Below are 27,302 nucleotides of genomic sequence, written 5' to 3'. Positions count from 1 at the left end.
CTTTTTTTTTTAATTTTATTATTTATTTCAAATATATAGTACATTGGTTAGACATTTATATAGTTTATGAAATGACCCCCCTAATTGCTCTTTCACTCCTCTGACTCCACCTAGCCATGACATTAATGCTAACTGCATTCCCTATGCTGTGCTCCCCATCCCCGTGATCAACTATCAACTACTGATTTGTATTTCTTTAACTCTTCACCTCTTTCTCCCAGCCCTTCACCCCTTTCCCCTCTGGCCATCACCAGATTGTCCTCTATATTTGTGAGTCTATTTTTGATTAGTTCATTTTGTTCCTTAGATTCTGCATTTAAGTAAAATCATATGATATTTATCTTTCTCTGTCTGACTTATTTTACTCTGCATGATAACCTCGAGGTCAATCCATGTCATTGCAAATGGTAGGATTTCATTTTTTTTTATTGGCTGAGTAATATTCCATTGTGTATATGAACCATAATTTCTTTATCCAGTCATCTATTGATGGGCATTTAGGTTGCTTCCTTATCTTGGCTATTGTAAATTGTGCTGCCATGAACATAGGGGTGCATAGATCTTAGGAATTATTATTTTGATTTTCTTTGGATAAATATCCAGAAGTGCAATTGCTGGGTCAAAAGATATATCCATTTTTAATTTTTGAGGAAACTCCAGACTGTTTTTCCACACTGGCTATAACAATTCGCAATCCCACCAACAGTGTATGAATATTTCCTTTTCTCCACATCCTCACCAACACTTGTTGTTCTTTGATTTATTGATGATAGCTATTCTGACAGGTATGAGGTGATATCTCATTGTGGTTTTAGTTTGCATTTCTCTGTTGTAATCCATTTGACTTTTAAAATGGTAGATCTGATGCATTTATAGGATATCTAATGGATGCATTCATCTGGCAGTTAGAAATGTGAATTTAAGCTTAGAAGTGAAAATGTGTGAAGAGCATCAGGCTAATGATCTTGATTTTATATATTGACTGCGTTTAGATGGATTCAAAGTCCTGAATGTGGATGAAATTTCTAAACAGAGAGAAGAGAAGTTTGAGACTAGGCTACTGAGAAGCACTTATTATATTTGAGGAGCAGGAAGTGGAAGAGTAAAACCATGGAAACAGAGAAAGAATATCAAAAAAAGGAGGGGATCTGGCATGGCAGTGCCTGAGATAGCAAAGGGTCAAAGATAAAGTGGTCAACAGAGTCAGATTCTCCTGAAGTTCCAATCTAAAAGGAAGCTGTCGAAGTTTTTAATTAGGAGGTCATCAGTTACTTCTTAGAAGACAGCAATTTCATGAATGTACAGGTTACTAGTAAGATATTAAAATAGGTGGATTAGTGAGTAAAACGAAGACAATAAGAGCAGTTAAGAAATTGACCGTAAAAAATTTTTTGGAAGCTCAAAGGTGTGGAAAAATTGAAGGAAAATATTCTTACCTGGCCACTCATAGATGCTTGGCATTTACTTTGCCCCAGAATCTCTTCCTAGCCCTCTCTTTTGTTACTAGCCCTGCCACCCCTTTAAAACATTTATGCTTTAGCAAAATATTTTAACATGGACCTGTATTTTCTCACCTCTCTGTCTTGGTTTAGACACACTGCTTGGATGTTTCTTCACTGTATCTGCCTACCGGGATACCTCTTACTCATCCCTCAGGGTCCAGTTCACATGCCTCCTCTATGAAGCCATTCTTACTTAAGCCTATGGTTATCTGTCCTCTCTGAATTTCAAAATGCTCTAGTCATTTCTTTGTCAAGGCAGTTACTACTTTTTATTATGTACTGTTGTTGTTGTTTTTATGTACTTGACTTATGTCCCTCCTTGGAATTTAGTCTCCCTGGGAAACTTTTCTCAAGGTATCAGTGTTCCATAATGGAAAGAACATAAAATTCAGATGATCCCATTTTTAGTTTCTAGCTCTATCACTTAGACTGTGTGACTTCAGGCTAAGTATTTAATCTCCGTAAGCCTCAGCCTTCTTATCTGTAAAGTGCTTATATCACAGCTTATTGAGAAGATTAAGTGGTGAGGGAGGAAATGGATTTAAAGAATCTATCGAAGTTAGGTTCCTCTCTCTTCTTCTTCATCTTGATTTCTGTGCCTTCACTCAGAATAGTACCAAACAAATATTAGATGCTCTAGAAGTTGTTGAATGAATTAGTAATTTCTTTGCTATTACTAAATATATAAAAGCTACAGTAATTTCTAGGCTACTGATATTTTATTGGGCTGATTTTTTTAAGGAATTTTTTTTTATTAGAACAGAGCATATTTCAGATTTACCAGATTAAAACATATATACAATGCAGAATTATCTGGTGGATAACAGTGTTGTCATATAAACCACATTAAAATTCAAATGAATTCAAATTAGAAGCATACTATTAGGAAAAAAATTAATTAGCTTAGAGTTAATAGCAGCTTATAGAAGCCATTTCTTTTACCATACAAGCAGAAACTAGGTTCTGAGGGAGCCAAAAAAATACTGTGTAGACTCTAAGCCCATAGTTTGTATGCTTGCTTTGTAAGCAGTATACCTCAGGCTTACAATTTTCATTCTTATCATATCAGATTTAAATATATTTTAATTAATGTCAATGGATAGGATTCTATTCCAGGGAATATAAGATTGGGAACCCTAAAATTAGACTGTGATCTGAAGACTGTTCTAAAAACTTGCATTTTATTCCAAGAGTTATAGATTCCACAAGTACTAACAAATGGTGTTGTTTAAATAGTCTGAAAGATTTTGACAGTGTTGTAAACTCTTAATCACCTCAACAATCTGATATAATGAAGCATATCTTAATAATCTGTATAGACGTCCTTCTCTGTTTCACTTAGTCTTTTTTGAGTTTTTATTCCTCATTGTTCGGTTCATATATTACTATGGCTACTTCAATAGCTTATCTAAATCTTTGACTGTTTAGGGATAGATTTTTAGATGGTACTGTTATGCTTTCAATGCCTTTTTAAAATTTTTTTGAATAGAGTTGATCTCCATATGTGGTAGAGGTAGCATTCGTCTGCAATAAATAACATAATAAATATCCCTACGTGGCAAACATCCCATAAATGTACTCCTAATTTGAACATATGATCTAAATAATAATAGCTACCATTTGTTGGCATGTATTGAGTACCCAGTATTTTAAATATCTTACTCTGATTTCGTAGTTAAGGAAACTTAGGCTCTGAGAAATTAAGTAATTGTTTAGGTCACCCAGATAGTAAGTGATGGACTTGGCTTTTATATCAGGACTTTCTGAATCCAAAGTTAATACTTTTAATAACTCTATTCCACTGCCTCTACAATAGTACGCACTTTTATTGCCTCTCATTCTTTGCATACTTCAAATTACTCTTATAACAGTTTATTTAGCCATCACACAGCATTTCCTTTTCTACTTTCAAAATAATCTTTCCCTCAAAGACCTTAGCCTTCTGGAAACAGAATCTAAATTTCTGAATTACTTACCAAAGTAAAAAATTTTTAAGCCAGTATATTAAAAAGATACAGGTATTTAGTAGACAGAGCAAAGATGTGGTTGCTATTCCCTGTGTTCTTATAACTTCCAAGATATAGGAAGTAATTACATTTATCTGAGAAATACCTGAGACCCTAAATTAGGCATTGATGGTGAAAGTCAGGAAGAGTAGTTATATGCGAAAGAAATTGGAAAAAGACATACTTCGACAGTGATTCAGAGAAAGAGAGGGGGATCAGTCCCAGAGGTAGCATAAACTCTGGTCATTAGACAGAAAAGAGACTTCAAAAGAAGGAACAGATTTGGGCAGGAAGAAGATGACTTCAAGTTTGGACATAAAGCATTTGTGATTATTGTGACACCTAGCCTCTGCTATCCATCTAGATCTGGGCCCTTGAGATGTGGCTACTTTGAATTGAGATATATAAAATACACACTGGATTTAGAAGACTGAGTACAAAAAAAAATGTAGAATACCATATTAATATTTTTACATTAGTTGCATGTTGAAAAAATATTTTGGATATATTGAGTTAAATAAAATATGTTAAAATTAATTTAATCTGTTTCTTTACCATTTTTTAAAATGTGGCTGCTAGGAAACTTAAAATTGTGTCTTACCTTATATTTCTCTTGGACAGCACTAATGTACATGGAGATTTGTAACAGATAGTTAGAAATGCAAGACCAAAATCACGACAAAACATGTAGATTTGTAAATAACTTCTGTAGAGGTGATAGTTGATGTTATGAAATTAGATCAAAATGCCAGTGTACAGACTGTAGAAATGAGAAAAATACCAACCATTATAGGATGAGAAGAGAAAGTAACTTAGAAGTAGAATCAGAAAATCAAGACTCTAAAGTGCTACGTAAGTCCAATTAGGATAGAATTTCAAGAAGAAAGGAGTGGTTAATATCATTGAATGATAGAGCATCCAAAGAGGAAGGGAAGGACTGAGAAAAGGCCATTTGGTTGATACAGAAGCAGTTTCAGTAGAGTATAAGAAGGATAGATTGCAAGAGATTAAGCAGTTAGAGATTGATGAGGTAGGCTGTATATATAAACTATTCTTTCAGGTGAGGAGTCCACTGAGAAGATAATAATACTTGATTGGAGCAGAGTCTAGAGAAATTTGAGTTGGCTGAATAAAAGGGCCTTTAAAGTAGAAGTGCTCAACACTGTAAGAAAGAGAAGATAATTTCTATAGTAAGGCCCTAAAGCACTGGGTCCCAAATGTACATAATGGTATCACCTCAAGAGCAAATTCCCAGGCAATTCCAACACCTAAAGAAATCATAGTCTCTGGAGTCTTGTCTTCTTGTTTTAACAAGTTCTTTTAGGTGATTGTGATATATCCATAAGAACAAACAAGTCAAGAAAATTAAGGGTGCAATTGAGGACATCTGTGAAATGGCTGACCATAACATTCAGAATGGATAGAGAGCCAACTGGGGTTGGAATATGGCCGCTGGACTATGAACTATGGTTATGGAGTTGGCTTTTATTATTATATGTGTGAGCCCAGGTTCAGTAGGAATGAAAGACTGAGAAAACTAAAAAGGTAGTAGATGTTGATCTGAGAGGAAAGTTTCAGAGTTCAGGATCTTGGAGGCCATGCAGATACAAAATATGGCTCTATGTGTTTGATGTGGAGAAGAGACAGAACTGAGTCATGCACATTGTTAAGACCTGTCAGTTTGATGACTCTACAGTAGGGCAGTAGTAAAAAACATATGAGATTTGGAGATCAGTAGGAAGCACTAGAACTATTTAGACTTGAGAAGATTCCACTAATACTTGGCATGGGTCTTTAGGAACCATTTCCAGAATGACGTGCCTGATTAGGCTATAGTTTTCTGTCTCTGTGATCCACTCTAGCTTTTGTTGAAAATAAAATGGATGCTTGACATTTACAGATATAAATGACATACTTTGGACTTTTCACAGGTGACCCTAAGGGTTCATGACATGGGTAGTTAATAAGTTTTTCCAAGGCATAAATATGAATCTCTTGTCCTAAAACCAGCTTGTGGAAACTAGTCACTTAACTAGTGACTTGCAGTGAGGTCAACATTTACATTTCAGTTTGCTTTTAATATATGATTAAATTCACCATCTCAGCAACTCAGTCTGGTAGGTTTTGCAGAAGAGGACATTATTTGTCAAACTGTGGCATTAAATGGGTTAAAATTTGAGTTTAAAAAATTAAGTTTAAATAACTTAAGTGCTTAATAAGTGGTAGTTACTTGTTTCATTTGAGGAATTCAGCAAGTTTTAAAGCCAGATCTGTTTGTGTATGCCCAGATTTAGAGAATAGTACTTACATTAAAATTTTGTTTTGACTTGGATCTCCATGAATTATTAAACTGAAACTAGAATGTTAAACTTTCAAGTAAATTCAAGGGAAAACAATGGGTCCCTTATCACTTATCTACTTCTGTTTAATATAATTGAAAGGGAGTACATTTTTAATTCCTATTATATTACTATTATGAAAAATTACAACTTTAAAAATATCCTTCAAGTATGTTTCCATAGCACATATACACATACACATTCTTAGAGATTTAATGTACCTGAAAACTAGATTTAGTTGTTTTTGCTAAACGACTTTTTCTCAGTATAATATATGCTTATATGATATGGTTGTTTTTGCTTTATAGTGAAGAGCTCAGAAAAGAAGCAAGGCAATTAAAGCGGGAACTCTTAGCAGCAAAACAAAAAAAATTGGACAATTCAGCAAAACAAGCCGAAAAAAGAAGTGAAGGTAAGGGCTTTTATCAAGCTTATATTTTTATTTGGTACTTCTCCTTCTTCCCTCTCTCCCCTCTTTCCTCCTTCTCTCTTCCTCTTTCTCTCTTCTTTTCTTCCTGAGTTTTTTGTTGTTGTTGTCGTTAATGGACAACATTAATGTCTTTGGACAGATAGCCAATAAAGTAAATTTCTACCTAAGACTTTTGTCTGAGAAGTAAATTAAAAAAAAAACATGATCATCTATTGTTCCTAAATAAAAAAAGTACTTGACATCAGGCAAGACTTAAATGTTGCCATAGAACATATCTAGAAGTGCACAGAAAGTAATGTTCATTTTTTTATATTGCATACCCTTTAAAAGATCTAAGAAAAGTACTTAGGCCCTGTGTTTGAGACCTGTGTAAACATTTGTGCATGGATTTGAAGGACATTAAATACAAACTCTTGGTTTTTTGTTTGTTTGTTATTTGACTCATGTTTAGATGCAGAAAATCTAAAATATTTATAAAACGAATTAAAAGTTGGTTGAAATGATACCCCTGCTTTTTATACAGGTTAAATATGTTCATAATTTTACTATGGTTTTTATAAAGCCAGGAGCTTCAAAAAAGCTATTTCAATGAAGAGCTCTAGTTTAAAACTGTTTTAGCTATGAAGCATGTAATATTCAATTTCCAAATAGCAGGTTGGATCCCTCAAATCTGTTTTCTTTTTACAATCATAAATTACACAGGAATTGTATCTTAATGTTAAAAACATTTTAAATATGTGAAAGTAATTCCTTTCAACTAGAAAGATATTTTACTTAAATATTTTATTCATTTTGATTAAATAATTATTAGTACCCCCGTGTCTCAAGAACCATGTTGAATTAGGGGTGTGAAGTTGGCAATAGTTGAATGGTTCTTGCCTTTGTAGTTCATGATCTAGTAGGAATGAGAGAATTGCAAGTAGATAATTATTATAATAATGCTGTATGATTATGGCCTATATTAGATATACACAGTGCTGTATTTATTTATACGCTTTTGAAATATTGGTAAAGATAGATTAGAGCTTAAAGAATGATTTCTTAACTTGAAAGAGAAGATTCTTATGGAGCTTCTTTCAATCTATTTATATGAAAGTTAACCATGTTAAAATCTTTTTTCGTGTGTCATAATTAGAGAATTATATTAAGTAATTACTTTTTGAATTTAATTTTTTTATATCATCTAGAAATTCAGATTTTCCCTAAATCTGAATGACAGTTAAAATTAGTTTCCAAAAAATTTGGGTCGTTATGGTTGCTGTCATTTTTCTTCTAGTTTCAGAATGAGCCATTTTATTTATTTATTTTTGATTGTTTTATTTTAAAATAATTTGGATTTACAGAGAGGTTATAAAAATAATAAAGCGCTCTTATACCTTTAATGTTAAAGCCTTGTATAACCATAATACAATGATCAAAATCAAGCAATTAATGTTGATAGGATATTATTATCTAACTGCAGACCTTATTAGAATTTCACCAGTTTTCCTAATGCTGTCCTTTTTCTGTTCTATCTTTACATCCAGAATTCAATATTGCATTTAGTCATCATGTGTCCTTATTCTCCTTTGATCTGCGACAATTCCTCACTGCATAGCATCATGGAAACAAAGTAGGATTTTAGGCATCCTTGAATGTATGTTAGAACTTAGCCAATCTTCCAAGGATAGAACTATATAAACTCTGGGAGCAGATCAAAGGTTTTCTATTCATTTGCATAGTAAGATTATCACATGAAAAGAAGTTGGAAAGTGTTGTTGACCATGGCTCTGTAACTTTGTGTATCAGTTGATCCGAATACCCTCCTGAACCTATTCAGGAAAGATATCTTGATTGGGCTATATGGCTACATATCAAACTTTTATAAAGCATTTTATTTTAGTCCAAGACTAAATTATCTGAGAATTATGGCAACTCTGGATGATTTGGTCTTTTCAATATGATATGCTATATCTGGCAGGAGCTTAGTGCTGTGTTTTGTTCTATGTATTTTATGGTTTCAGATCCTACATTCAAATCTTTAATCCATTTCGAGTTAATTTTTGTGTATTGTATAAGGTAGTAGTCTATTTTCATTCTTTTGCATGTGGCTCTCCAGTTTTCCCAGAACCATTTATGAAGAGATTTTTCCTTTCTCCATTGTATATTTTTGGCTCCTTTGTTGTAAATTAGTTGTCCATATATGCGCAGGTTTACTTTGGGGCTTTCAATTTATTCCATTGGTCTGTGTGTCTATTTTTCTGCCAATACCATACTGTTTTAATTACTATAACTTTGTAATATAGTTTGAAAACAATGAATGCAATACCTCCAACTTTACCCTTTTTTCCGAGGATTACTTTGGCTACACCTACTTTCTTTTGGATATCATTTGCTTGGAATATCATTTTGTACCCCTTCACTTTGAGTTTGTGTTTCTTTTTGAAGCTGAAATGAGTCTCTCGAAGGGAGAATATAGTTTGTAGCTTTTTTTTCCCCCCCAATTCATCCAGATACTCTCTGTTTTTTGATTGGTGAGTTACATTTAGGATGATTATTGATATATGAGGATGTACTACTGCCATTTTATCATTCGTTTTCTGATTGCTCCATTTTCTTTCTTTTTCTTTGTGTTTCTGTTTGCTTTTTTACTTTGTAGTTTTTATGATGTTTTTCTGTTTACTCTTTTTCCATGTTTCATATCTCTGCTCTAGATTTTTGTTTTGTGGTTACCTTGAGGTATATATAAAACATCTCAAAAATAGTCTTTTTTTTCCTTCTGATAGCACTTTATATTCATTCGCCTGTACAATTCTGTTCTTTTCCTTATCCCCTTTTATGTTTTTGTTGTCACAAATTATCCCTTTTTATGTTGTATATTTGTTATCAAATTGAAGTAGCTATAGTTATTTTTAATGCTTTTTCCCCTTTAACATTTATGCTATAATCAAGAGTTTAATACTCTATTCTGTAATAGAGTAGCAATTTTCTGATTTTGTCTATTTATCACTTTACTCAAAGTTTTATGTACTTTGCCTTTTGGTTTCCAGTAAAAGATCTCCTTTCAACATTTCTTGTAAGTGGGTCCTGTAGTGGTGAATTTCCTCAGCTTTTGTTTGTCTGGAAAAGCCATTATTTCTTCTTCATGTCTGAAGGAAAACTTTGCTGGATAGAATATTCTTGGCTAGCAGTTTTTATCTTTCAATATTTTGAATATGTCACTCTACTCTCTCCTGGCTTGTAGAGTTTCTGTTGACAAATCTAATGATAGCCTGATGGTTCCTTTGTAGGTTATAGTCTTTTTTTTTCCTGGCTGCATTTAGAATTCTTCCTTTATTGTTGACTATTGACAGTTTTAATATAATGTGTCTTGGAGTTAGTCTTTTTGCATTGAAATAATTAAGTGTTCTGTTAAGTTCTTATACTTGTATGTCTATCTGCTTCCCCAGGTATTTGAAGTTCTCATCTATTATTTCTTTTTTTTTTTTTCTTTAAATAGGTACTCTGTTCCCTTCTCTCTCTATTCTCCTTCTGGGATACCCATTATCTTTATGTTTCCCTTTCTAAAGGAGTCTGATAGTTCTCATAGAGTTCTTTTTTTAATTTTTTTTTTTTTTTTTTTTTAGTTCTCTCTCCTCTTCCACCTGATTTCTAGATTTCTATCTTTATGTTCACTAATTCTCTCATCCAAGTAGATCATCCAAGATCTACTCTACTTCCAGTGCTTTTTAGTGCATTCTTCATCTCATTTATTGAGTTCTTCGGCTCCATAATTTCTCTTTGGTTCTTTTTTAGAGTTTTGGTCTCTTTGGTAAAGTACTCTGCTTATTAATTTTATTCCTGAGCTCATTGAACTGGCTTTCTGAGTTTTCTTGTCTCTCATTGAGTTTCTTCATAACAGCTGTTTTAATTCTCTGTCATTTAGATCACAGTCATCTGTGACACTGAGTTTGGTTTATGGAGAATTGTCACTTTATTTTTCTTATACCCTGTTATTGTGATTATTCATGGTGCTTAATGGGTTATTCCTCTATTGCACATTTGAAGTAGGAACAGTTTTCTTATTTAGGTACAGCTTTTTAAAAAAATTTTAACAATACAGCAGATTGGTAATTAGAGCCCTTTCCTTTTTTTTTTTTTTTTTTTTTTCCCCCTCCCAGTAGGTGGTACTTGCTATTGCATAAGCTTTTGGTTTCTTTTACCTGAGATGACTAGTTATATTTGAAAGCCAACACTTTACACCTTCCACTACCTCTGCTAGTGTCATAGGTGACCTCTTTATTGCTGCTTGTGCCTCCAGGGTCGCTGGTGCCTTGCTACTACCAGTGCCACCACGTTTGTGGGTTTTGCCATAGTCTCAAGTGTCACTGCCAGAGTCACAGGGATGTTGTGTGCCACTGCTTCGTCTGGGGCTGTCTTGGGCAACTTTTCTGTGGTTGGGGGATAGAGCAGGTGATGCAGGGTAGGGAGAGCCTGGGTTACAAGCTCCACAGCTGCTGCTTCCCATTTCCCTATGGCCGCTGGTGCTGCTGTAGCTGGGAGGTGAGAGTATCATACATCACTTCAGTTTCTGCTACTAGGCTCTCTGGTAGTGTAGCACCTCTGCAGCTGAGAGAGGGAGTTGGAGTCACTGGCACTGATGTTGCTGCTTTCCTTCTTTTTCTTTTCTTTGCTAGGACAGTAGTGGGGTCGGGGGGCAGCGTTGTGAGCCCTGTCTCTGCTGTATCTACTGTGCCCACTAGAGCTATGGGCACAGCCACCACTGCCAGGGAACCAGGGTCATGGGCACTGTCCCTGCCATTCCTTCAGTTTCTCTTCCTCTATGCATTTCAGGCATTGTAGTGTGTTGAGCAGAAGAATTTTTGTTAAATTATACATGTCCCACTAGTTGTAGATTATAGGGGAAAGACAAAGGAAGCATCTCACTCAGCCATGATTCTGATATCACCCCCCCATAAAAAAGCTTTTTTATATAGTAAAAATGTATATAGGACTATGCATTTTCTCTTCAGTCTTAACAGTAAAGCTCAAGATCTGATATTCCTTATATCCCAAGGGTATTGTCAGATAATGGATATAATCATACCTCTTTATAAGAAGAAAAGCATTACCTAAATATAACTTCATAATTTTTGCCATTGATTTGCCATCTATTTACTTTTTAAAGGCTTCGGAGAATATATATATAAGGAGGCTTCAGTAAATGAAAGAAAAGAATGTCAAGGAATAAAACCATTATTATAGTCATATAATTAGAATTTTTTATTGTAGCATGAAATTTGGCTCTAAAATTCAAGAGTTACATTTCTTTGTTTAATGCAGAGTCTGCAGTAGGCTCTAACACTGCAATTTAGGTAAACAAGAAATGTGGTGTTTTACTTTAGATACCAGCAATGTCAAAAGAGATGTACTGCAGGACAATCCTGTTTATAGCCTAGGAGTCCCTTTAGTCCCACTGTAAATCATCCAGGCCTGTGCGTAGGATTTTTGTGGGGGGTAATAAATTTTGAATAAGATTGATAGTTAATTGGAGATAGTATTGGATCTGTCAAGTTCCTTCATAAACTGTATAATCCTTTTCATTAAATTATATCTCTAAGTCCTTTGCAGGTTTCTTTAAGTTTCATCATATCAAAACTAGTACTAAACTGAACATACTCACATAGAGATACAGGTTTGGACATATTCTCTAATCAGCTTTAGAGAGATAAGGTGTCATATCCTCTTTTCAAAGTTCTAAGCACACAATACCTGCTCTATGGTTAATGCCAGAAATTAGAGGAGAAAGGGCAATCTGAGCTTGTAAATCAAGAAAGAATTTAAAAGCCTCTTCATGAAACACATGTCTTAGGTGCTTAGTACCTCTCAAATTGCATCAAGTCATTTCAGCTTTCCTCAAACTATTTTTTTAATGCTGATTAAGTCAGACTAGGGCTCCTCAGGCTTGATAGTTGTGAAAGTGTATAGTTTTTGACTACTTTTCATCTATCTAGCATATGTTGTTAAACTAGCTTAATCTTGGTTTTTATAAGAAACAGAAACCCTTTGGGAATGTTAGCTCTGCATTGTGCCTGATACGTTGTAGGATTAATTTCTCTCTGAGCAAAGTAAGCAAAAATCCCTTTTTCCAAAGCAATTTTCTTTCTTCAGATACTCTTGAATCATCCCACCCCAACCCCCACCTTGGAGGCTAGATGTATCATACCTGCTTTACTCATAGTCTACTTTTAAGCTATGTTATTTACATGGAAAAATGAAAGGATATATGCCCTTGATTCATAGAAAGCCTCTCAGGCCAGCTATTAGTAATACTTTGGGCATGGTGCTAACAAATTGATTATCTGGTTCTAAGTTTATAATAAAGAATAATAAAAGGGAAGGAGAGTACCCTTTAAAAGGGCAAATCATAAAATTTATGAATATAACATATATATATATATAAAGAATTTTTCAAGAATTAAAAACATAAACAAAAGAAAAGCAAGAGCAGAGACTGGCCTGTGGATCTGTAGAGCCTGATATTTTATTGGGATAAAAAAAAAATAAAAGATAAAAAAAGTGAGACAGGCACAGCTAGAGACATCTATTCCAGCAGCAGCAAGAGGCGATAGTCGACTGCTTGACACTAGGTAAGGAAACACAAGAACGTAGGAGTGGAATATTATGGATATATTTGCTGTAGATGTACTTCATCATATTCTGAGAGAACATGTCAGATGCTCATTATAATAACTCTGATTCATTAAGAGAAGTTTAGATGATATTTTTTATTGTTTAATAAGTCAGAATGGGCAATGATTCTAACCTAATTGGTAAAATTTATTTTTATTATTTTAATTAATTAAAGAAAAGATTCTCTTATCCAAAATATTCAATTATGTGGAACACCTCTTCTGAAAGTCCTGGAGAAATAAAGCTTCTCTCTGTAGCCAGAACAATCAGTCACTCAAGTGAAATATTATTGAATACATGTTACTGCCTTCATGTACCAGAAAGCACGCTATATTTTTAACAATATGTATTTCAATAACATAATTTTTTAAATAGTAAAGACTTTTAAATGTATATAGGAAGCATAAAGATATATATACCTTCATCATTAGATGAAGAATTTAATCTTTTGGGAAGATAAATAAGAGATGATCATCTTTAATTTGAGAGTCCGTAAAGCACTTTGTTCTTTTTTTGGACAGTTCATTTCAAACTTTCTCACTAGTCATCAAGAACAAATCTTGTTGAACTTTATTTTAGAACCATACATTATGGGCATATTTAATTTTATGTGCAATGAAAAATAAACTAACCAATTCATATATTTTCATATGTCTTAAATGCTGTGCCATCTTGCAGGCTTCCTAATAGTAATTTAGGTCTGTGCAGCACAATTTACAATAGCCAAGATGGAAGCAACCTAAATGCCCATCAACAGACAATTGGATAAAGAAGTTATGGTTCATATGTACAATGGAATATTACTCAACCATAAAAAAATGAAATCCTACCATTTGCAACAACGTGGATGACCTAGAGGTTATCATACTGTGTGAAATAAGTCAGACAGAGAAATATAAATTTCATATGATTTCACTTATATACAGAATCTAAGGAACAAAAGAACAAACTGATCAAAAAGAAATTCACAAATATAGAAGACAGTCTGGTGATGCCCAGAGGAGAAGGGGCTGGGGAAGCTGAGAGAAAGCCATGAAGGGATAAAAAAGTACAAATTAGTGGTTGATAGATGGTCACGGGGATGGGGAGCACGGCATAGGGAATGCAGTCAGCATTAATGCAATGGCTAGGTGGAGAGCCAGGAGAGAAAGAGCAATTAGGAGGATCATTTTATAAACTATATAAATGTCTAACCAATATACTGTATACTTGAAACTAATAACAAAATAAAATTTAAAAAAAAAGAACCAGTGTATTAGGGGTATCTCTTTGCAGCCTTCACTGTCTTTACGTAGTTTTTAAAGAAGCATTCTTTCTGCCTGCTGATTGATGTAATTCCAATGTAAGAATTTGAAAAGAGCCTTTAGCTCTATTTGTCATACTGAATGTGTCTTCCTGTTATTAATATCAATGCCACTTCTAACCCAGTAAAAATAGGTTTGTTAATTGATACAAGTAGGTATTAATCCTTAGCTATAACTGTTTGATTTTTAAAAAGCTGTATTCTTTCAGTTATAAAAATAATACATGTCCATTGCAAAAATATCAGAAATGTATAGAAAAGCATATAGATAAGAAGAAAGATCACCCCATAATACTTCTGCCAAAGACAGCCATAGTTAACTTTGTGAAATTTATTTTTCTGGGCCTTTTAATCTTCATGCCAGAAATACATGTGTTATTTTCTAATATGTTATTTTATTATCATCTTGTTTGTAATATGCTTTTTAAAAACTTTTCAAGTGAAATTGAACAACAACTCTTTTCTTAAGTCTCTCATTTCAGACAGAGTAAGGTGTAGAAGACAATGGATGTAAAGATTATGTAAACGTAGTGAGATGAAAAATTCCCACCATTTTCAGCTGTAGAGTTTAGCAGATGTTGAGGGTACTGATAGCCAGAGACTTCATCTCCATTGCTGATGGGAATTATTTATACCTCTCTTAACTTAAACAAAACAACAAAAAAAAGCCTGATTGACACTGCCTGGTAGCCTGCCACCTTTTCATTTCTCCGGTGACCACTGATAAATCTGCAAGGAAACCTGATAAATTACATTAGATGTTTGGAGCCTAAATTGAACTAATTACAAATTTGCCCACTTTAGAAAGTAAAAGGGGTGAGAGCTGTGTCTGCGTGTGTGCCTGTGCACATGCATATGTTGTTTTTAATTTTGTTTTGATATTTAGATCATCTCAAGGCAGGGAGACTAATATTGTCATGAGAGTCTGATGGTGGCCAGCACTCCACTGGGAATGGAGTTGTTAATTCTCCCAAACTGCTGTCAGGATCTTGTTTTAAGTGCGGTGTTTTCTTTTCATGTGGCATTTTCTGAGGCTTTGCCAAAAATGACATCAAACATATAATTCATTTGAGTACTGAGTTTCTTCAGCATCTTGCAGCACTTAATCAAATTTGAAAACGATATTCTTTTCACAACTTTATAGTGTAAACCTGTGAATATGTTGCATTAAAACTTACTTCAGACAATTTAATCTGTGTGGTATTTTTTTAACAATTAATGCAACATGCTGACAGTTTTAAGTGGTTATATTTTCAAAATTCTTCACATAAACTCCTGATAAAAGGTACAAATGCAACTCTTGAGTATTAGTAATTTTTCATGCAAAAACTAGATGATTCCTAATTATATTAATAGCTACATTAAAGAACCTGAAATGCCAGAAAGAACAAAGAGAAACATGAAGTTCTTAGAACTAAGATGATGTCAAAATATTAAAAATCATTAAGTATCTATTTTGAGGTACAAAAGTAGTTTATATTATTTTTTTAAATTGCCACACTAGACTGTTAGCTTATTTAAAACATTATGCTGCAGTATATTTAAAGTGTGAAAGTGGGCTAGCTTTAAGAAATACGTTGTGCATCAGAAACTCTGATTTTGAGTGTGCTCTATTTATATTGCATCCTTCCGTGCAGTTATCATAAAGTTTTGGTCCTGAAAGGAGCATCTGGCTCTATCCCTTTATTATAAACACTGAAAGCCAAAGTCTAGCCAATTAAGGTGCTTACTCAAAATCACACAGCAAAGAAGCAGGACTAGAACTCAAGTCCCCAGACTTCCAATCCAGTGTTCTTTCCGTGACTCAATTTTACAATTTGATGTAGCCTTGAGTAGATATAGTCTATAAAGTTTTAATTGGTATTTATTAAAATCCACTTTGGTTCTGGTGAGAATAATTGTTTCTAAAACCCCATCAGCAAACCTAGAGTCCTTTAAAGACGAGATTATCATACTTATTGTGCTTTTTCAAAGATTGAACATGTAGTTTTGGAATGGGTGTCAAAAATTTAAATGTTATAAGAAATCATTTTCTGGCAACATAGCAGCCTCTTTTCTTCAATGTCTAAATTTTTTTAAATAATTTGTTTATTTTTCAGTTACAATTGGCATACAATATTGTATTAGTTTCAGCTTGTACTGGTTGCCTCTTAAGAAGAGAAGATAGGGAATGGAATGGAGCCTGGGGCCTGGAAAGGGGATGTTTGTGAATACCTTTTACTTTGTGTCTGGGTGCCTAAAACCTTTTCTGTCTTAGTAAAGGTTAACTGAAAGTGGACAGGCCTGTATAAGTATATAGCTTCAAATCATATCAGTCTCTGAAATTAAGTTGAAGTGACCCTGAATTGCTAGTACCTTCAGGCATTGGCAGAAGCCAATGTAAATCATCACTGGAGGAAAATTACATCATCCTAGGCATTATAATTTTTTACAAACAATTCAGCAAATGCAGTATCCAGCATACAATAAAACATAGCCAGGCATACAAAGAGACAAAATCAGTTGACTAAAACCCATCAGAAACAACAAATAGAAACAGCCCTAAAGGGACTCCAGATATTGAATTGATCAGAAACAGTCTTTAAAATAAATATACTTACTTTGTTCTCGAAGTTGAAAGACAAGACTGAGTGAGTATCCCTTTTAAGCAATTTGAAAAGAGAAAAGACAAACACTAATTCTTTTAAAAGACTAATCACATTGATAAACTCTTAATGAAATTAGATAAGAAAAAGATGTAAATAATCAACAATTCATGCTACAACTTATGCTACTAAGAAATATTTCGCCTTACCAAGACTAATTTAGGAAGAAGTATGATTCTCAGTATTACTCTTAGAGAAATCAAATCCATAATTTAAGACTTGCACAAACCACACCAACCTTATAGAAACTCTTCTGGAGACTAGAAGAAGAGGGATCACTTTACTCTTCAATTTATAAAGCTATTATAACCTTGATAAGAAAACCTGGTGAAGACATTGCAAGAAAAGAAAATTGTAGACCACCTCCTTAAATTCTAAACAAAATGTTAGTATATCAAATGAGGCAATATTTTCAATGCATAATACATCCTGACAGATATAGATTTATTCCAGGAATATGAATTTGGCTTAACATTCAAAAGCAACCAATTTAATTTAACACATTGAACTTTCTGGGATTTTTTTACCCTGAATATCTTCAATTCACAGTTGATTGAATCTGTGGATGCAAAATCCTTGGATATGAAGGACCAACTATAATTTAATTCTCACACAGTGACCTTATATAGCTAGACATTACTAACTCCATTTTACACATAAGAAAACTGAATCTCAGAGAGATTAATTTAGCCCACTTCATATAATTGTAGAGCTAGAAGAATCTGAATGTTTGGGTCTTTCCATCGCATTAACCTGCAACAGAAAGTCTGTGCTCTTTTCACTCTTCACCTGCTTCTCTGAAGGTTTTTGTTCTCATTTCTTCTTACTCACTGAGAAAGAGCCAAAGCTCAAGCACCATTTTCTTATACCTTTGGCTATCTTTTTATATAATATCCAAATATCCCAATACAAATATGCCCACTGAAGATTTTCCCTTTCAATAATAAAATTATGTTTTATAGAGTAATTTTACAAGATTTTCCATGTTAGCTTAACTGCTTTCAAAAATTTTACTAAAGAAGCCAAGATACAAAATCAGGAGAATGCTGTTATTTCTTCTGGTGGCAGATAACATTACAGGATCCCAATATTCGAAAACCAGTGAGGTGTCATGGTTAAAGCACAGCCTTTGAAGTCAGAAAACTCTAGGTTTGAGTCTTATCTTTCCTACTGATACCCATCTGCTCTTGGATAGATTATAAAGTATATCTGCATATTTCTTAAGAGTCTTGGTTACAACCAACTACATTTAAGCCACAGGATGGGATACTGCATTAGCATACAAAATGGAACAAAGCACTGAATAGCCAAGCTTCAGGAAGGGCAGAAAGACTAGGGGTCACTCCAGAGCCATGGATGCAGGAACTCTGGGACTATTTCTAGGATCTGTCAACAGACGACTCACCCTACCTTCTTTCTAGCCTTCTTGAGCACCCAGCTCCCAGGAGACAGACACTAATTGATCATGTATCTGTCATTGGGCAGGATATGTTATCAGAAGAAGGGATCAAAAGCAACCTAGACAAACAAAAATATACCTACAACGCTTGCCCTCTCCTTGCCTCAGTATCCTCATCTGTGAAATGGGTGTATTTATTTGTTTATTGTAAGATTCAAGTATGTAAAGTGTATAGTGTTTTAGTAAATCTCTTTCTACATATATATGCAACCTACTGGCTTTGTTTCTCTGGAGAACCCTGACTGATATACCTGATAAATTAAAAACAAAAAAAAAACTTTTTAATTTTTCCAGTTGAGAGTTTGTTTTTCAGCATCCTAGCTTCAGTCCAGAAAGAGAAGGAAGGAAAGAAGAAGAGGGGAGGGTGTGTGCGTGCGTGCGTGCGTGTGTGTGTGTAATTAGCATCTTGAATGTGGCTGACAGACAAAAGGCACTATAGAAAATTGAGTTCTTAATTTAGCTGATGATACTCAATTTTTAAAAAATCTCGAATATATCTATATATTATTCTAATAAAACACAAAAACAAGAATAAGACCCATGGTATTAATATTTTTCTCAAATTTAACAAGCGTAATACAATCTTACCTTGGATCTATTCTGCTTGTTTCTTCATGGTTTCAGTTTAATAATGTCTTTCACTTCCTTTCTTAAATGGTTGTATAATGTTACTGCTGTGTTCCACAGAATATCTACCACAGTCTTGTCCACTTCTTTACCCTCCCACCCCACTTCCATCCCTCAGTGGTTGCATATTGAACATGAGCAAAGTCATTCTTCCAGGTTTTGTAAAGCCCTTTGGGATTATTGAGAGTGAATGGTGTTATATAAATGTCAGATTGTTTCATAACAGTTCTTAAAACAATGAGATAATGTCTGTTAAAGAATGTTAAGTTCCATGGAGAAATGCAGGACATAAAACAAGTCTTTTTTTGTGTGTTATAGCCATGTATTTTTGCGGTGCAACTTAAAGCATTATTATGTCCTTTAAAGATATAAATGTTTGAAAGTATGCGTGTGTTGCTCATTCCGTAGAACTAAATAACTAGATTTTGTTGTTTTACTTTGTCATTTGGGTCCAATAAATTTGTCACTATAAATGCTGGCCAGAGTAAAATTAGAAATCTAAAGCACTCTCTTTTTAGGATCAAATATAGTGCTTTCTCTTAATTTAAAGCTTTGTACATGTGCAGTACTAAACTTCTTTTCTGTATATTTAACGATTCACTGAGTTTTATAAAGACTTCAGTAAAATTACTTATTTAAAATAATTCTCAAGTCCTTTTTCCTACTTCTGAGCTTTAGGCTTACATTGCCAACTCCCTTTTAAACAAGTTTTCTTAAATCTAATAGTGACTAAAATTCAGTATTTCCTTCCCCACAAAACAAGCAAGCCCCAGACCTAATGTTCATACTATTATTATTAATGACACCACTGTTCCTCCAATCAGCCAAGTTAAAAAATGTTCAGTATCACCTTTGGCTTCTTCCACTTCTTTACTCACCCCTCACCCCTAACCCCATGAACAACCCTATGCATTTTTACCATCCTTTCAAGTCTGTTACCTCATCCGTGCTTTAGGTGTGTTTCTCATTATCTCTTCTAAATTATTGTAATTAATTCCTAATTGGTTTCCTTGTCTTTGGTGTTTCCTTATTCCAGTTAGTCCTAGACTTGAGGAATTAAGACATATAGACTTGGACTTTAATCCTAGCTTCCCCTTATACTAGTTGTGTCCCTTAGGAAATTTACTTGAACTCTGAATCTGTTTCTCTGTCTTGAAAATAACCACCTCACAGTTAATTCACAGTGATAATTCACTAAGATGGTATATTGTTCTAGTCTATACTGTATTAGTTTTATTGTTCAAGAACTAGTCAAGCTAGCTTAAAGTAAAGGAGATTCTTGTAAGCATACGTTGGAATCTCATGGGCACCTAAAGATAGGAACCAAAGAGTAGATATAGAATATGATCAGAAACTGAGGCTGTTCTCCTTCCAAAACTGTGATCTTCTTCTCTCTTTGCATCTCTGCTTCTCTTTCTACATGTCCCCTGTAGTCTTCTTTCTATTCAGTCTTCTCTTTTTATTCTCCTTTAGAATTTTGTGTTATATCTGGTCTCAACTGACCACCCTAACTCTGAATGTGCATATCATTTTGTATACCACTAACTGGCTAAATCTTACCATATATCCAATAAAAAAGGAATCTGGTTGGCTTATCTCATATTTTGATTAGCTATATCAGTCATAGTCTCACATGAACATACATGGCTCATATTCCACCTGTGGCCCCAGCTTCTGAGGCTAACAGAAAGAGCAGCAGTTGTAGACAACAAAGAGTGACTTAGAAGTGGGTCTGGACAAGCCAATAATGATTGGCATCTGTAGAAATTTTATATGAAGTACTTAGCATAGCGCTCAATGAGAAGGAGTTATTATTTTTTTGTACCAAAATAAGCGAAGAAAAGTTAAACTCCCTCCCTCTCTTTTTTAGACACACATACACAGATACATATGAAAACACACAAAATAAAAAAATTGTAGTTAGCAACATGGGCCTGGAGCCATCAGATATGAGTTAGAGCTGTTATTTAAACATATGAGTTAAATCTGTTATTTAAAACCTATATGATCTTAGACAAATTACCTACTTTTTCTATCCTTTAGTTTCTTTATTTGTAAAAGAGAATAACATACTATCTGTTAGGAATCTTATGATTTCAAATAGCTAATCAGACTTTGCTGAAAACCTTAGTTACATTGGGGCTATTGGTAAAACTGATTTCAGGCACAGGTTTATCACAGGCTAAAATCATGTCAAGTGGACCTTTCCTCTCTATGTCTCACCATCTCTTGATTCTGCTTTCATATCCCACCCCATGTCCCACATATACACCCTAATTTGTGCCATTCATGCTTTCCCCTCATGGGTTTGAGGGGCCATAGCACCTGCTCACATCATTCCAGATTCCAATTCAGTGGACAAGGATATTTGCCTTTGTTCCAGAAATCTCAACAAAAATCTCTTACCATCTCATCGTTGCTGATGCTGTCACGTTCCCATCCTTGAATTGATTATTGTACCTGTGGAATTAAAGGCTCTAATTGGCTAGTCCTGAGTCACATGCCACTTCTCAAGCCAGAGATAGAGTCAGCACCACTAGAGTTACACAGACTTAGAGATATAGAGAAAGGTATGTCTACCAACCTCACGTGATTGTCCAGAGAATTAAATCAGAAAAAGTAAGCAAAATCTTTGATCTGTATCCATCCTGTTCTTAGCAAACTATATGCAGAATCCTCAAGATCTGCTATAATACAGATATCAAGTCCTTTTTTCCATTACTTCCCTAGACAGATTCCATATTCTCCCCCAATGCCCTCACGGATCCTTGACTACACCCGACTTTTTGTTGTCTGTGTCATGTTGCTTATGCATTTCCATTGACCTGAACACATTCCACCATTTTAGTCTGTGGAATTTTTGTCCTTCATGTCCCATCTCAAACATTCTACCTCCTATGAACCTTTCTCAAACTCCCTTAGATTCTACCCAAAATTCCACAAAAGATGTGGTTGCCTATTACATTGTCAGATGATTCACCATTCTTTATTTCTTGCTTCAAGCCTCAGGCACATTTTAAGACACATTTACCTTGATATCAGTGAACTTTTATATTACATAACCATGTACTGCTTTGTATTAATCTCATGTATCAATCTATATCATATTCTAAAGGCTCACCATAAATATTTATTTCATTGAATTAAACATAATTTCAACTAAATATACATAATTTACAGAACTTTAAACCATTTATTTTACTCAGGACAAAATTTTAATCTTTAATAAGGAATTTATAAACTCGAACTCTGGTATATCTCAGATATTTAGCAGTGATCTAATAAATCAAATATATAGTCAATTCCTAGTAATCCCCAAGTAGGTGATATTACTTGTATCATAAAAATGTATTTTTCAGACTTGCTTTTTCAAATACAGGATTCTATATTTGATTTTTCTATATATTAATCCATATTTATTGAGTGCCTACTATATTCTAAGCATTATTCAAGGCACCGAGGATAAAACAGAACAAAATAATGAAGTTTCTGTTCTCATTGGGCTTACATTCCAGTTCGGCATGGGTGGATAGGGACAAACAGTAAAGAAGTAAATATACAATACAGTTAAGTCTTCACTTAACATCGTTGATAGGTTCTGTGACTTTGAGCAAAACAGCATTGAATGAAACCATTTTACCATAGGCTGAGTGATATGAACAAGAGTTAAATTCCTACATCATCTCATCAATGTTATAATTAAACGAAGTTGAACAAAACAACGTTGCTCAAGGACCTGCTGTATAACTTTAAGTAATAGCAATTCTGCTACTTTTAAGTTGCCAGAAGGTTGGTTGGTTGGTTGGTTGGTTGGTTGGTTGGTTGGTTTTTAAAATCTATGTGTTGTAAGTTTAGTGACGGAAAGGAAATTATTAAGGGATATACTTCAAATAAAGGGAGGGAAAGAGCAAATGATATGACTTCCCTCCCAGAATTATCTCAAAGATTGCCTTTACAGCTTCTTTAACTTTTTTACTTTTTAATCTCTCTCTCTCTGCTGGGATTAGCACCATTTTATGTTATGACTAGTTGGGTTCTTTTGATTTGCTCTAAAAATTAAGTCATTTTAAAAACTATTCTCAAAAAATTTGGTGAATTTTACCACGTAATAGCAATGCTTATTGAACATTAAACATTAAGTCACTTCAGTCTGCTAAGTACTATACCGATGTATAGAATTCTTTAAATAGTTAATATTATTACTAGCTTAAAGTAACAAATATGTATGCATATAATCACAAATGTACGTATTTCTAACGCAGATTTAGCAAAGGCTGTATTTTTTTAATTCAACTTTTAGTTGAGTTGTTACATTGTTTGTGATTTTACAGGATAGCTTAAAATTTTTAGTTTAATAATAGAAGGATGGCAACAGTTTCAGAACAGTTACATCATTTAGAAAATCTGGCAAGTATTTCACTAAAATAGGGGAAAATCAAAAGGGTTTACTTGTTATTGACATCATCAGTTTTAATGTAGGTAAGTGTAGTTCACATTACTAAACTCTCAAAGCTGAAGAAATTCCAGTACAGAGATTGTCATGTTTATATTGTTTATTCTGTACTGTGTGCACCACATGGCCTCTCTGTGCCAAGCATTTTCCATAGTCCTCACATCTCCAGTGCCAACCCCGCCTCCCTGCCCCAGCTTTTCACAGATTACCTCATCTTTACTCCTTTGAAAAGACCATCTAATTTGAGCTTCTTCAACTTTACTCCTTTCCACCACAGAATTTCTGTTTCTCCACACATTTTTCCAGCTGGTCTTTTTTTTCAGGACGAGGTGACTCTAGTTCTTTTCAAGGCTAACCATCCCCCCACTCCTTCCCACAATCTTCAGAAAGTTTCTCTTCTGTTCTTATGCAAAATTAACTATTCCTCTCTCTGTCTCATATCTGTTCATTTCTCTCCTGACCTTAAAGATAATGTTTTAACCTTGTTTCTTCTGTGTTCTGCCTTCCAAACTTGGTGTTCCACTGTTGACCTGCTTCTGAAAAGAGTAGTTTTAAATCCTTGGCTCTCTTTGATCACAACTCCTTATTATATCTTGGGATCTAGATTCTTAACTTCACAACTGTGCCAAAATTGTTCTTTTAAAAGTCAGCAGTTACCCATACTTACTGCCTTTTCTCAGTCCTCATTCTCCTGATAAACTTGGTTCTTCTTCTTATCACCATTGACTCCTCAGGCTTACAACATAGGTATCCCAGTTGCTTCTCTGAAATACATTTTTCACTCTTGCATAGCAAAAACAAACATTTAAAAGTACAGATACGAAATATAATATTAAGAATGACAACACTGCTTGCTTTCCGTTGTCAGAAAGTTTCTTCATTTTCTCCTTTTAGCAATCTCTGTTTCATGACTAGTACTGGATTATTAGAGGGTGACTTCAAATAAAGGCAGGGAAAGAATAGTAATTTGCTGCTTCCTTCCCAGGAATATTCTAGAAAATTCCTTTTCAAGATCTTAAAATTTTTTATTCTTTGAAAGTAAATGAAAAAACAAATGGTGCAAATATATGGCCTTCTATGTGAGAAAAATGAAGAAATAAGAATACACACATAACATACACACACACACACACACACACACACACACACACACACACACACACACACACACCCCCTTACTTTTGCTAACAGCAAAACAAAACAAAATGTAGGACAGATAAGCCAGAAAGCAATGAAGCTGATAGTTTTTAAGGAATGGGAGAGCAAGAATAGATTCAAGAGACAGAGAGGCAGTGACATATCTTTTGATGTAATTTTAACCTGTAGAAATGTATTCATGTTCTATATATTTTAAAAATAAAATTAAATCAACAATTGTGGGAAGGAAAAGAAACTGAAATAATGCAAACAGAAATAAATAAACCCAACTATATTTCAAATGAGGACTATTACACCAATGAGGGTAAAAGAATTAATTCAAATTTCGAACATAATATTTTGATTCTGTTTTTGGTTGAGGGTAGGGAGACTAGTAAACAAATCTTGAACTCTTTTTAGTAAAAGAGGTTTACTTTTGTAGTGCTAAGTTTTATTTTTATAGTGCTATAAACATACTAATTATAAAATTATTTTATGTATATGATAATATTTAGTAAATGAACACATATGTTAATGGTGTAGAGAGCCAGAGTTCTCATTATAGAAAAAGGAGATAAAAATATAGAATGAGGGATGATAAGGAAAAGCTTTGAGAATAGATTGGATTTGCATGAAATCATGATTTCCTATACATATGTGCGTATGTGTATGTGCACATATATGTATATGTGTGTGTGTGTATTCATTCTACCTTTGACTGCTAAAAAAGTCTAAAAGCAAAGAATCAGTAACAGTGAACACACCTGGCACCAATATCTTGCTTTCTAATATAATTTCCCACTGAAAGGAACCAAGGTTCTTTGGGAAAATGGCTGATTCCCAAGCCTGGAACACCTATTATGCAAGAAAGTGGGAAGTGCTCCAAAAAATGATGGTCACGTATTAAGAGGTCATAGAAGGCATCTTGAAAGTTCCCCACCCCCACCCCCCATCAGCCCCAGGTCATATCTGGAATAATCTGAACTTCCAATAATTGAAGACATACAATTCAAGAATATAAAGAAAAACAATCCAATTTTTTTTACTTTTATTTTTTTCAATTACAGTTGACATTCAATATTATATTGGTGTCAGGTATACAGCATAGTGGTTAGACATTCATATCACTTACAAAGTGATCCCTTCAATAGGTCTGCTACCCTCTTGAAACCATATATAGTTTTTACAATATTATTGACTATATTCCCCATAACAGTACTTTATATCCTTGTGACTATTTTGTAACTGCCAATTTGTATTTTTTAATCCCTTCACCTTTTTCACCACGCCACCTAATCCCTCTCTCATCTGACAACAATCATTTTATTCTTTGTATCTGAGTCTTTTTCTCGTTTGTTTGTTTGTCTGTTTATAGATTCCTCATAAAAGTGAAATCAGACGGTATTTGTCTTTCTCTATCTGACTTATTTCACTTAGCATGATACCCTCTAGGTCCATCCATGTTATTGCAAGTGGTAAGATTTCATAATTTTTCATGGCCAAGTAATATTTCATTGTATATATGTACCATGACTTCTTTATTTAATCATCTATTGATGGCCACTTAGGTTGCTTCCATATCTTGGCTATTGTAAAAATGCTGCGGTGAACATAAGGATGCATATATCTTTTTGATGTTTGATTTAATGTTTTGGTTTTCTTCAGACAAATACCCAAAAGTGGAATTGATTTTTTTGGAGCACTTCTCATTTTCTTGCATAATAGGTGTTTCAGTCTTGGGAATCAGCCATTTTTCCAAAGAGCCCTGGTTCCTTTCAATGGGAAATCGTAATAAAAAAGTATCTCTATTTTTAATTTTTCAAGAAACCTCCATACTGTACCCACAGTGGCTGCACCAGTTTGCAATCCCATCAGCAGAGCACAAGGGTTCCCTTTTTTCCCACATCTTCAACAACCTTGTTGTTTTTTGAATTATTGATGATAGCCATTTTGACAGGTGGGAGGTAATATCTCATTGTTCTTCTTTCTCAATATTGCTTTGGCTATTCTGGGTCTCTTGTAGTTCTGGTTAACTTTTAGGATTATTTGTTCTAATTCTGTGAAAAATGCCATTGGTATTTTGATAAGAATTGCATTGCATTTGTAGATTGCTTTAGGTAGTATGGACATTTTTACGATGTTAATTCTTCCTATACATAAGTACAGTATATACGCTTCCATTTATTTATATCTTCTTCAGTTTCTTTCTTCAATGTCTTGTAATTTTCCAAGTACATACCTTTTACCTCTTTGGTAAAATTTACTCCTAGAATTTTTAATGTCATTGTAGATGGGATTGTTTTCTTAATTTCTTTCTGATAGTTCAATATTGATGTATTAAAATGCAACCAAATTCTGAATATTAATTTTGTATCCTGCCACTTTACTGAATTCATTTATCAGTTCCAGTAATTTTTTTGGTGGAATCTTTATGGTTCTCTATGTATACTATTAAACAATCCAGTTTTAAAATGGGCAAAACATTTGAATACACATTTATTTGAAGAATATATTCAAATGACCAATAAGCACATGAAAAATGCTCAACATTGTTAGCTATTAGGGAAATGCAAATCAAAATTACAATGAAATAACTACTTCATTTCCACTAGAATATCTATATTTTAAAAAAGAATTTAAAAGTGTTGGCAAGGATATGGAGAAATTGGAACCCTCATACATTGCTGATTAGAGGGTGTTCTGTTAGTCATAAAATAGTATAGCCACTTTGAAAAAAGTTTAATAGTTCT

At 33.9% G+C, this 27,302-nt stretch overlaps 1 protein-coding gene across 1 annotated transcript in view; it reads left to right on the top strand.

Annotated features, from left to right (window-relative positions):
* Positions 1-27,302, top strand: part of CWC27 (CWC27 spliceosome associated protein homolog) — a 175,745-nt gene that overhangs the window by 89,123 nt on the left and 59,320 nt on the right. Inside the window, exon 11 of the mRNA XM_011371091.2 lies at positions 6,156-6,259. Within this exon, the coding sequence (XP_011369393.1) occupies positions 6,156-6,259 (104 nt within the window). The remainder of the gene's footprint in view (positions 1-6,155; positions 6,260-27,302) is intronic.

Source organism: Pteropus vampyrus, unplaced genomic scaffold (genome assembly GCF_000151845.1).
Source record: "Pteropus vampyrus isolate Shadow unplaced genomic scaffold, Pvam_2.0 Scaffold182, whole genome shotgun sequence".
Classification (NCBI taxonomy): Eukaryota; Metazoa; Chordata; class Mammalia; order Chiroptera; family Pteropodidae; genus Pteropus; species Pteropus vampyrus.
Note: the sequence above shows the minus strand (reverse complement) of the source record. Positions and strands in the feature narration are given on the sequence as shown.